Source organism: Pelophylax lessonae (assembly GCF_965119305.1).
Source record: "Pelophylax lessonae genome assembly, chromosome: 6".
Lineage (NCBI taxonomy): Eukaryota > Metazoa > Chordata > Amphibia > Anura > Ranidae > Pelophylax > Pelophylax lessonae.
Genome location: NC_138773.1, coordinates 297,886,050 through 297,899,137, shown reverse-complemented (window position 1 = coordinate 297,899,137; position 13,088 = coordinate 297,886,050). Strand labels below are relative to the sequence as shown.

The 13,088-nt window shown below is 42.6% G+C and overlaps 2 protein-coding genes across 2 annotated transcripts in view; one reads left to right on the top strand and one right to left on the bottom strand.

Annotated features, from left to right (window-relative positions):
- Window positions 1-13,088, top strand: part of MAP3K19 (mitogen-activated protein kinase kinase kinase 19) — a gene marked incomplete at its 5' end in the record, with an annotated part of 65,335 nt that overhangs the window by 46,241 nt on the left and 6,006 nt on the right. The window contains 2 exons of the mRNA XM_082260937.1: window positions 4,694-4,828; window positions 5,965-6,662. Of these exons, the coding sequence (XP_082117063.1) occupies window positions 4,694-4,828; window positions 5,965-6,662 (833 nt within the window). The remainder of the gene's footprint in view (window positions 1-4,693; window positions 4,829-5,964; window positions 6,663-13,088) is intronic.
- Window positions 3,424-13,088, bottom strand: part of CCNT2 (cyclin T2) — a 145,287-nt gene continuing 135,622 nt past the window's right edge. Inside the window, exons 10-11 of the mRNA XM_082260942.1 lie at window positions 11,571-11,628; window positions 3,424-3,818 (exon numbers count right to left, since the gene is read on the bottom strand). Coding sequence (XP_082117068.1) covers window positions 11,576-11,628 — 53 coding nt within the window. The 3' untranslated portion in view covers window positions 3,424-3,818; window positions 11,571-11,575. The remainder of the gene's footprint in view (window positions 3,819-11,570; window positions 11,629-13,088) is intronic.

Here is a 13,088-nt window from a genome sequence, read left to right as displayed (position 1 = left end):
ACGCCGGCACCATCCTGACTGACCGAGCCAGGGACAGGGCCATCCTTCAGTTTGCTCCCCCGGGTCATAGCAGCACCCGATCGGGACATGTATGGTATAAACAGGGAGGGCCCAAAATAAGGATAAGTCTAGGGTGAATAGCGGGCAAAGGATGGGGTACAGCCGCTCACCAGGTCCACGTCCGCTGAGGCTCCGCCGCGATCGGCCGCCCGCTGCAGGAAAGGCCGAGGCTTCGGCCTGTAACTAGGCCCCGATCCGGACCTCCGTTCTTCGCGGTCCCCCGCAAAAACTATCGCAGGATTGCGTGGCAGGCCGGTAGGAGAGCCTCAGGGAGGCGAGCTGGGGCCCGATGTTGTGAGGCAGTGGCAGGATGGCGGTCCGGCGGAGCGGAGCGAAGCTGCGATCGGCCGCCCGCCGCAGGAAAGACCGCGGCTTCGGCCTGTAACTAGGCCCCGATCCGAATCTCCGTTTTTCGCGGTCCCCCGCAAAAACTACAGGCAGGATCGTGCGGCAGGCAGGGAAGAGAGCCCCCGGGAGGCGAGCTGGTGCCCGATGGCGTGAGGCAGAGGCAGGATGGCAAGGGATGGTGGTCCGGCGGAGCGGAGCTCTCGCCACGGTCCAGGACTGCAGGTAAGCAGGAGCAAGAGGCAGCTGAAGGCTCAGAGGGATCCCCTGAGAAAGATCAGACCACAAATTAAGGGAATCCGGCCGGGCAAAGGATAATATTAAAGGATTAATGTCGGGAGCTCCGTGAGCTATGTCTTCTCACATGCCCGGTCGGCCACGCCCCCCCCTGCAGTAAATTTTAGTCGACTAAAATAAAATTGGTTTAGTTAAATTTTAATGCATTATTTAACCACTTGCTGACCACCCTATAGCAGTTTTATTGTTGCAGCTGCACACTGCATCATGTATACACTAGGTGCAGTTAATCCTTTGGTTGCCCTAGATGTTTAACCCCTTCCCAGCCAGTGTCATTAGTACAGTGACCGTGCATATTTTTAGGAGGGGAGGTGGAGGGGGGGAAGGGGGTTGAGGGAGGTGGAGGGGGGAAGGGGGTTGAGGGAGGTGGAGGGGGGGAGGAGGTGGAAGGGGGAAGGGGGTTGAGGGTGGAAGGGGGTAGAGGGGGGAAGGGGGTTGAGGGAGGTGGAGGGGGGAAGGGGGTTGAGGGGGGAGGAGGTGGAAGGAGGTGGAGGGGGGTGGAGGGGGGGAAGGGGGTTGAGGGAGGTTGAGGGAGGGGGGGGGTGAGGGAGAGGGGTTGAGGTAGCCTGCCTAGCCAGGAGAACACACATCGATTATTGCTTGCAGCTTTAGTCACTGCCATAAATGGCATGAAAAAGTTGGCAGGCTGGTTGTAACAAAGTTGATTGATCAACATGGGTATAATCAACCTGCCCATACAGGGTTAGAATCTTGGTCGGTCCCTGCTGAACCAGCCGAGATTCAAACCATCTATGGCCAGCTTAGAGCAGAACTAAACCCATTATTTAATGATTTCAATAAACAGGTTTCCAGCATGCTGGGGATGCTAACTGTCCCATTTGCTTGTGGTCTCAACCAAACTGGCAAACCATCATATGGCTGGAGTCTTAACTGATCACATGTGCAGCCCCACGGCAGTTGCAGATCAAACAGAGGCTAAGATGTCAGCTTCCATGGCTGAAAAGTTGGGGAGGGTTTAGTTCCACTTTAGCAACTTCATTGCTAAAGTACAGTGTAGAAATTTTTTGCATTACACTTTCTTAATTTTTTCATTAAGAGGGCCTGCACAATTTTGCATTAAGACTTAGGCTCCATTCACACTTGTACAAATCCAAGGTTGCGCGACTTTGGAGTGCACCTTGGATGGGTGCGACATGGATGTAACTTGTTGGCCTTCAACTTGCATGAAAGTCGAACCAAAGTAGTGCATGAACTACTTTGAAGTTGTTACGACATTAAGTAGAACATATATGAATAGTTATCATTGGAAAACATGGGGTACGACTTGTCATGCAACTTTGATGTCTAAAGTCCCATGACAAGTGACACAAATGTGAATGGGGTCTAAATATTTGAAGCCTTCAAAAATTGTTATACCTGGTTATATTTCAGTAGGAAATTACAAAAAGAAAACACAAGACAACGTTTAAAAAAGCCAACAAAAAAACGTTGGTTAGTATATTTGCTATACTTTAACATTATTCAGTAGCAGTGCATTTTTCAGTTTAGGACCAACACCTTGCTTCAGATTTGTCAGCCGTCAAGCTGCGATTGGTCATCTCTGCTGTCCATTGGTTTAAAAAGTAAACTGGAAAAGAGCTAAGAACTTCACCCTGGTAAACATTGTTAGCTGCTATCAGGAATGAAATTGAGAACAAGGTGTAATTCCATTTCAGTGAAAATATATACAAATATATACATACATATATATATATATAGCATTTTAATTGCTAACTTTTATTCAGACATGACAACGCATCTTAAGAAGCAGTGCAGTACCAATTACAGATGGCAAGTTGGCAGTCAATGCAATCTGCACGCTCACCGTCAAGGAGATTGGGTTGCCATGAATCAGAGGTGATATAATTGAAGTACACATTGAACAATCAAAAGTGAACATGCTAAGGATTTCGTTAAATCTTCCAGAAAATTTTCTTATTTTACAGATTTTTTTTTGTCCTTGTAGATACACATCTAATTAACTGATGAACTAAACTGAACAAATTACAGGAGCCAGATGCCCAGTATGTGAAAACATTGCTTTTTCCTAACTTATGAGTTTTGGAGTCAAGGATTCTTATGTTCCTGGCTACCTAATAGTATCTGCCAGTGAATAGACTGGACCGACTCCTGAATTCTCTGATATGGTCCACCATACTTTAGTGTAGATCCATATTCTACATAATGCCGTAATTATGTTGCACCTTGGCTGATTTTGTGAGAACAAAATTGCATATTTTGTATAGGTTTTCTTTAGCAGCAAGCATTCATGTGAACACATTACTCAGCCCCACCAAAATTGTGGGCACACTTTACAAAATAGTTGCAATTACAAAAGCAGCAAACACACAGGTAGCAAACTCTTGCTTATGGTGAAGATAACCTTGTAGCCCCCAGTCAATATTGTCAGATGCGGTCTTAAAGAATGTACTGGAATGTCAAATTTGTGGACTGCTTAAGTCCATGACTTAAGCAGCCCCATGACTTAAGCAGTCCTTAAATTAAAGTGCAGCTCTGGATTTTCTATGCAAAATATATATAAATATAGAGAAAGAATCAATCAACTGTAAATAGAATTAGTTATCTATATTCAAATCTGCCCATATAGACTATGAAAAAATAGTTCAGTTTTCTTGTGGTTGTGCAAGCCCATCTACACTGGTCTACAGTTCTCCAACGACTGCCTAAACACAGCCTTACATTTGTTTTTTTTACAAGAAAACTATAAATGTTAATTACTGGATGTAATGGATACAGTCAAGAGTCAAAATAAAATCAGGGTAGTTGTAAATACTCTTTACATAGTCGATTCTATAGCTTTGGCGTACCACATCAAAACTGTCAAAAGTAGAGGGACATTAAAGTAATGTATATTAGAGAACTGCTTCAATAACACATAAAAATAAATGACATTGTAGGGTTTCCATTTTTGGGATGAATAGGTCATGATAAAAAGCAAAACGAAATTAAAACTTCCAAACAAATTTACAGTATTTTTGGACCACACGTTGTCCTGTACAGTTGGTGTGAAGTCCTGTCCTGAGAGAGTGCTTGAGGCTTTTCCTTCCTTCCAAAGGAGCGTCTTCACTGTCATCATGGGTCTTACCAGTAGGAAGCTAAGGGGATAAAGAAGTTAAGTATAATGGACAGATGGATCGAGAAAGACTACACAACAAAATAAATATGGTGGGATAGAGAAGTGTTAGATCATTTGTAAGAGTTCTGGGTGGGTAGGCTGTTGTATAAATGGATCATCGTGCAACTCTATCGTATGTGAACCTCAGCAAGGTTCTTGTATCATAGAAGGAAAATAGCACCACTCCAAAGAGGTTATGTTCAGAATTATTTTATATGTCTGTATTTAGCAAAGAAGCAAATGCATTTAAAGCGACATCAGCCCGTGTGCATGGCACCCTGGCAAGCTTCTGTCGGGCAAGCATGCTAGAAAACCAGCAGCAAACTGGCTCCTGATCGGTGCTCTCAGCCAATGGTGGAGCATACTTATCAGAGTGCTCTGGCAGGGCGCCAACAGCAGCTCAGCAGGGGAGATTGCTGTACTAATGTCAGAGCGTTAGTACAGCATCTCCGACCAGAGCGGTCAGTTTTTTTTGCGTTCCACCTCTCTGGGTTGAACAAAAAAAATTCTAGTATTGTGTACCAGGGATTGGAAGAGCATTCTACACTAGTGTAAACAAGACCTTACTGCAAAAACTGCAAGCAAATCGGTTGCTATGGATTAATTTCTTTAGCGTGTCGTAGCCTATTGTGCCCCACAGAGTTCTCTCTGCTTAGTGTAGCAGGAAGCTCTGTAACTGGATAAGAGCACCCCAATCATTTTTATTTTTAAAGCCAACGGACAGCAATTCTGTAAAGCATAATGATATTCTTTATATAAATGTGCAGTGTTTTTTCCTTATGAGGGAGTATTGGCCATACTACTGCTTTTTGAGTGGACCTGTACCTGATTGTCCTACTGGTTTTACTTTTACAGAACAGATGTACAAGCCCCAATAACAATAACACCAGTAACGCCAACCAGTCTGGAAACTACTTCAACACTAGCGATGACGACAGCTCCATTTACTGGATAAAAGGAGAGGTGCTGGGGAAAGGAGCATATGGAACGGTAAAGTCTGTTACATTCAATTTGTTAAGTACAAGGTCAGTTTCTGTAGACAAAGGTTTCATTCACTGCAAGTTGTCAAAAATCAGCCTGCACTGCTGGAAAGGCATGGGAGTCATCAGGAGACATGAGAAACCAGTCTGAAACATTAGAATTTTAACCTGAGTGGACTTTTTAAGGCCAGGACCCTTAACTGGGACTTAATCTCTATACAAAACAAATTACAGGTTTTTGTTTTAGTAACTGTACATTTTTTTTTTTTTTTGCAAAAAAACTCACTAGTTGTAGCTTAGCTTGTGTATTAGCGTTTTTTTTTTTTTTTTAATTTTTTTTTTGTATTTGCGTTTTTTATATAAATATGATAAAAATATTATGGTATCTTTTCCCCCTGTTCCTAATTATCCATATGTAAAGTAAAATCAAGCTATATCTTACAGGACTGGCAATGATGATTAACAGTTTGGTAATCGGGGTATAAGGGCATATAGGGCAATTGATTCAAGTAATCATAAAACATTAAGAACTCTTTATTAAGGTGTTAGAAAATGCACAGCCACCCAGCAAATTTCCTTTGCCAAAAAAGGCTACCATATAGGCTAGGTGCCTAGTTTCAGGACTCTAAAAATAAAAAAATACAGAGGGCGCACCCGCCTAGTGCATTGCCTTTGCAAAAATGGGTTTATTAAAAGTATATACACTGGTATATAGTTTCAGCACCCTTGGAAGTGACCAGTGGTCAAATAGAGCGCGACAACAATGGCGACGTAGTGGGTAAGAATGACTCAAGCATTAGGGTGACTAGTGAAGAGGAAAGAGGATGAGTTGCCATTTGTTGCAATAATGGGCAAAAGGATCCAAGAATCTAGCTGGATGGGGCAAAAATCAAAAAACCTTTTAGTTAATACAGAAGAGGAAAAATACTGTGTTAAGGCCAGAAAATGGGTGATGTGCTTCAACTGTTCAACAAAAGGGTTAGTACCCCAAAGCATAAAGTTGCAGGGAGATTGTACTTAAATCACTAATAGCCACTGTTTAATGGGGCTTTAGTCCATTTATTTTTTATGCTGTGCTCCAATAGATGCCAAGTAGCAGCTTCTAATGTACATACAGTAAAGTTTATTATTGCTCTTTGGCTACAGGTCTATAAAGGTCTCACAAGCCAAGGGGAGCTCATTGCCGCCAAGCAGGTGATGCTACATGCCTCAGACTCAGATGTTGCCGAGAAGGAGTACAAAAAGCTACAGGAAGAGATGGACCTATTGAAGACTCTGAAACATGACAATATAGTCGGATACCTGGGAACCTGTCTGCAGGACAACATAGTGACAATATTCATGGAGTTTGTACCTGGGGGATCCATAGCCAACATTTTACGTGATTTTGGACCACTGCAAGAAGCTGTAATAAGTAAATTTACAAACCACATTTTGCAAGGCATCGCCTATCTGCACAAAAACAGGGTGGTGCACAGGGATATTAAAGGTAACAATGTCATGTTAATGCCCAATGGGGTCATCAAACTGATAGACTTTGGCTGTGCTAAACGACTGAATGGACTGAGCATGAATGGCTCTCGGAGGGAAATGTTGAAATCAATGCATGGGACACCATACTGGATGGCCCCAGAAGTAATCAGCGAGTCTGGACACGGGGAAAAGTCAGACATATGGAGTATAGGCTGCACAGTATTTGAGATGGCGACTGGAAAGCCTCCGCTGGCACACATGAACAGGTTGGCAGCAATGTTTTATATTGCTGCACATAAGGGATTTATGCCAACTTTGCCTGACCACTTCTCAAAGAAAGCAAGGGACTTTGTAAACTTGTGCCTGATAAGGTGGGTCAATACTGTATGAGTGATTTGAAAATACTGATAGAAAGTTAAATTTGCTAGTAAGTTTGCTAAAGACCTCACATTTTTCTGATGAGATTGAATATAAAAGAACTATACCAGACACAGAACTAAAGCCAAAAAAGCGCAGTGCCCACCACACCCTTACTAAATAGAATCCCAAAAACTCACAAAGGCAAATTACCAAACACATGAGTATTTGTCATGCTATATGGGGAACATCCCATGCAAATCTCTATATCCTATCCTTTAATGGGGATCATGTGACAAAATATCTATGCATTAGGTCACAGTACTTTATGGCTTCTGCTGAATTTTATAAAATTAAAATATACCTTTGAGGATAGAAATATGGGAGCTGCTATCCTTTTAAGTCTTAAGACTGAGGCTATCATCTGTTCTTTACTATCTATTGAATCAATGGCCTTGGGGCGAAGGAAGTTTTAACTTCCATGCTAAATTCTTGTTCCAGGTCTGTGGACTAAATAGTAAAGACAAGCTCAGAACTGAAAGTCCTGGGAGCCTGAGCTTAAAAAAAAAAAAAAATACATATATACACATATATATATATACATATATATATATATATATATATATATATATATATATATATATATATACACACACATACATACACATACATACACATATATATATATATATATATATATATATATATATATCTCAAGAATCACAGCTATTATGTGTCTTCACAGGTACCCCTTCATAGTGTAACTAAAAGGCAAAATGTATCTAAAGCTTAAAGAAAAGTATGAGGGATTAAAACATCTGTCAGTTTTTATTGTTGTCTGTGCTCCATTGGAGAGATTCACCTTCTCAGTCTTGTTTACCGTTCTCATTGAAAGTGCAAAATTAAAAGAAAATCTCAAAATTTGGTTTGACACCAAAACATAAATAGAGAAACGTTTCCAATGGGGAAGACTAGAGGGATTTCCTCTAACTTGTTTAGGCTATGGGACAGGCAGTGAAGGATAATCAACCCAGTGGAACATAGATGGAAAAAAATTGACAGGAGTTATAACCCTCCCTTTTTCTCTATCCTAAATGAAAAAAATGTTGCCTTTAGTGCTACTTTAAGGGTACCTGGGTGGGCAGGGCAGAAGGGGGGTCTAATTTAAGAGACCATAAAATTTATATGAAGAAACAGGTTGTCTTCTCTTCAATTTCTCATTCAAATATAGGTGTAGTGCTCTAAAATGAGACATGATCACAGTCCACAGCCACCCTATTGAATCTGGGGTTTTTTTTCTCTCCGCAGGCTTCTGTCTTTTTTAATACAATGCAGCTGTGTGTGGCTTTGCCCACACAGCCACATCATTTATTCACAGAGTCCCGGCATTTACTACTGATATAGAGGGATCTGGAGTACAAGCATTTGTTCCTCATTTTGGTGCATTGGGGGTGCAGGGGCGCCACCCCCATCCATGCATCCGGCCCCCTAATCTACATGCAGGGCGCCGGACGCATGGATTTCAATAGGGGATTTTTTTTTTTTTTTTTTTAAGCACATGATTAGAGCCAGAGGCTCCAATAGGCTTCAAAAAAGGGTGGGCTCTGGGGGGGAAGCACACTGCACCCGGGCCCACCAAGTTGCATGACAAATAGCAAATTAATATTTTCCTCCAAGCCAATCAGGAGGCGGGTCATGAGACCCCTTTCCTGATAGGCTGAAAAGAGAAGCGATTTTACTGGCCAAGAGGGAGGAGACGTACGGCCGGAGGAGACTCTCAGCCGCTAGGGGAAGGAGCAGGTATGGATGCTGGCAGTCCGGCTGGGCAGCCAGCCGTCTATCCAGGGAGGGGTGGTAGAGGTTATTGCCGGCCGTCCCGTCGGAAGGGGGGGTGTTGGTTTTGCCGCCACTGGGTCTGATTTATATAGTTGCACATAAGATGCACTATTTTTCAAAAAGTGTTTCCCAGTGCTAAACCTTTCATCCAATTTCTAAATTGCAGCATTTGTAAATTACAAAGTCAGTATAAAGGAATAGTAGTGTTAGAAAAATAAAGCATTTGTGGGTTTAACTAATGTTTTGTATACATCTTTAAAGGGGTGTAGCAGGGGGTGTGTCCTGTGCCTACATCGTTTTGCTAATAGATGTCCCTTGTTCCCATCTCAAAAAGTTGGAAGGTATGCACAAGTGTGATGACAAGTTTCTCTAAACTTGTAGTCCCCATTGATAATTCCACCAAATCCAAAACTGAAATTCTGCACTTGAGTATGGAACGGTGACTGGAGGAATAGTCTACCTGAGACTGTCTTGTCCCAATGATTTGCAGGCAACAGCGCAAAGAAATAAATGCACTTTTTTTTTACATCAGTGTGGGTACATATATACTTTTTTTTGCAAAAAGTGGACTTTAAACCATTTTTCAGTCTGGCTCAGTCGTACATGTGAGGGCATTTTAGCATCAAACTACAAAAAACACAAATTAGGGGTAATAATTGACTTTCTGATTTTAACAGTTTATTGTCTCCTAGATTGCAGTAGTTGCCCAATGATCAAACTCACCTGTAGCCTTTAAAAAGCAATTTCAGATGTGAACTTAAAGTGGTTATAAAGTCTGAAGCTTTTTTTTACCTTACTGCATTCTATGCATAAGGAAAAAAGCCTCCAGTATGCAGACAGCCCCCCCCCCCCCCAACAGCACCTTTTAATACCTATCCAGGTCTGATCCAGTGATGTGGATTGGAACGACTTCTCTCCTAGCTCTCTGCCTCCTGATTGGCTGGGACAGTAGCGGGAGCCATCGGCTCCCACTGTTGTCAGTCCCAGCACACCGTCAGGAGGGAGCAGGAGCGGGGCCAAGATGCGTTCTGTGTCTCTTATAGACACACAGAGCGGAGCTTGGCCACAAGCATGCACGAGTGCCCCCCATAGTAAGCAGCTTGCCATGGGGGAACTCGGAGAAGAGGAGGGGCCAGGAGCATTGGCGGGTGACCCAAGAAGAGGAGGAGGTTCAGAGCTGCTCTGTGCAAAACCATTAAACGGAGCAGGTAAGTATAACATGTTTGTGCTCTATTTACACAAGGATAGATTCACACAGTTCCTTATGCAGCATGCATAATGCACACGTGTAGGTGAGAACGAGACCATATATCTCCAATTCCATATCAAAACTGCAGTGCAAAGATGTGAACCAACCACGCAGAAAATAACGGTATTTCTTCATGTAATGCACTTTCATGCAGCAAAATGCACAAGTGTGAATCTGCCCTTATTGTCATGTCTCTGAATCCACAAATCATTTTACAAGATCACTGGGAGTGTACTTCCTCAGGTCTGTTCTGTGTCACCCATCACTTTAAATATTTCTATATAAAAGCAGTTTTGAATCAAAGTGGTGGGTGAGAGATGTATCTTCGTGTCGCAGACTGTCAGCATGGTGCCTCCTGCCAGTGGGTGTGTTTGGGTAGGGATGATCGAACGGTTCGGGTCGACCATCGGTTCGACTCGAACATTGGCTGTTCGAAATTCGGCCGAATTCGGAAATTTTTGCGGTAAAAGTTCGGAATTCGGCCAACAGAACCGCCCAAAATGCAATGGGACAGGAACTGGGCTTTAAAAACCAGTGATTGGCCCAGAAACATCAGTAAAAGCAAATTGGAGTGACTAGGGGGTCCAGAGGCCAATCAGGAGTGAATACACCCCCCAGTATATAACATAGCCCCGCCAAATCTCTAGCACTGTAATAAGAGAGGCTTTGCAATAGAGTGGAAGCAGTTCTGTTACTCCTGCTGCTCCAGTGTCATTTTGCAATTATTAGTGTGAGGAAAGGGATATGCAGTGTAGTTAGGGTACTATATACCACTATAGTTAGATTCAATAATCTAGTTTCTGTAGGGAAAGTGTTAAGTGTCAGGGTGACCGTAGTTTAGGGTGAACTGACTCTGCTATGCCAGGGTGACTGAACTCTTCCATGTCAGGGTGCCTGCCAGAAAAAAAGAATTTTTCTTAGAATTTCAGTAGCGCAGGGATGATCCTTTCACACCTATATGTGTGTATGTGTAATATATATATATATATATATATATATATATATATGTGTGTATATATACCCCTATACAGAAGTTCAGATGTCATGCCTGCCTCCAAAGACGCCCAAAAAATGCCCAATAAACGCCTGAAACAAAAACGCCCAGGTGTGAAAGGAGCGGAACCCCATCCCTGCGCTACTAAAAATTCTAAGAAAAATTATTTTTTTTCTGGTTCTGGACATGCTACAGAGCGGAAACTTCACAGGTACACTTTCCAGACCCCCCAGACACTAAATCTAAAGAAATCTCTTTTTTGTTTTCAATAATTTTTTCAATAATTGTCTCTCAATCAAAAACGACAATTAAGAACTTTTTTTGTGTAAAAAATAGTCCCTGTGGCATAACCCAGAACCCTAGGCACTTTTTAGGGGCATTTATTGGGTTTTAGGGCTTCAAAATTGTGTTTTTTGATTCCAGAAGTTCGGGTCCCATTGATTTCAATGGGGTTCTGGAATCCGAACCGAACTCGGGAAGTTTGGGTGTTCTGGTCGAACCAAACTTTTCAAAAGTTCGATCATCCCTATGTTTGGGAACAGCTCTCCTGCATAACAAGCAGGTGATCCCAGAATACCAACATAAAAAGGACTGGGGTGGCCAGACCCACAACAGAGCCTGATCAAGGTTTTTCATTTGTGACTGGATTGTAACTTTGCAGGTTAAATGATATGGTTCTCACGTGTAAATACACAGGTACTTAAGTACATAATGACGCAATTCGAAAATCGTATGACATTAAAGCTTCTCAGAATAGTTGCCACTATTTTGGGGAGCAGTGGTGTAGCATTGTTAAATTACAGCCAGAAGTGCATGTTTATGGAGTGAGTGGTTGTCACTTACCATGACTATGGAGGCGGAAGTACCAGGAAGGCAAGAGGATCAAAAGTTTCAACCTCACCTGAAAAGAAAATATATGGAGATCTCAACAAGGGAGATCACTTACAGGTTTAGTTGCAGAGCTTAATGTAGAATAAAAATACACATCACTTTATACCCAATATAAAAACAGCATTAAGTGCCAGTTCACACATATGCGATGTCAGACATTGCATGCGATTTGGAGCGCACTGCTCTGCAAATCACATGAGAGGTCTGTGCAAAGCAACTTCAGCCATACAGATTGCACAGGACCCCTTTTTTTGGTCCGCACCAAAATCGGATAACATGAGTGTTCACACCTATGCGATCGGATTGACGTCTGAATTGACAGTTCGCACTGCGATATGCAAACTGATCTGGGGGTGTCGTTAACTTTGTATTGACACCCCCAGCGATTCGCAAAAGGCAGTGTGAACTGCCTGCGAGTCAAGTGCGATGCGGGAACCAGCAGTGGATTCGCAGGGTTCCCGCATCGCATATGTGTGAACTGGCACTAAGAGATGGGCAAGGCATGCAAATATAAACTAAATTTATGCATGATATAAAAAATAAAATTAAACGTTTGTGGCCATCACACATACAGAATACGACTAACAGTTTATGGAAACACTCCAAACGCTTGAGACCAGATTTCCAGCCAAGGGTACTGTTAATACAACACAATACAAAAACATTTAAGAAAATTGTGTGCTTCCGGTCTTGTGACAACAGTTTGAGAATCACCCTATTCTTTTCCAGCGTAACTGCACCCCTATCTCTGTACACAAAGCAAGCTCCATTATCACTTGTCCACTAAGGCACGTTTATAAACGGCATAGTAGATAAGTGGTTAAATGAAGCTCACAGCTGCAGCTTGGTACTAGCTTTAGGAGCCAGCAAAGGTCTTTCTGATAAGGGACTGGGTGGCTATAGATCCACTGGATCACTTCTGGGGCTCTCAAAAAGCTCCCTAGGGAGCTGGAGACTGTGGGAAACAGTTTCCCTAGTGAAAAGCTCAGCTGTCAATCCTCTGACAGTGTAGCTGAGGATGCGGTTCTTCAAACACTGCCCTTGGAGTGCAGGGGAGAGGGAGACATTGATTGGGGATCTAATAGCCCCCCTCCCCCAATTTCTCCATTAGAAATACCTGTCACCAGCCCATGCTAGGTTAGCTTGTTAGCTCCCTTGTAATAGCAAGTAAAAAAAAAATAAAAGTAAAATAAATTTAAAGAAATTAAACAAACATTTTTAAAGCACCCTCACCCCATAAAAAAAGTGAAGTGTAGAGTGAGCATGTGTATATAAACCTCAATTGCAGACATGTGAGGTCTTGTCATAAATATCCGAGTAAGAGCAATAATTCTAGAGCCAAGGTTTAGGGTTAACTCTAAACTGATCATCAGTAAAGGCTGCATCTGTAACCCCCCCCCCCTTTCCCCAGCTCTCTGCTCTCCCCTCCAGCGCTCAATGGAGGGCTGGGCTGTGAAGGGAATGGCCTGC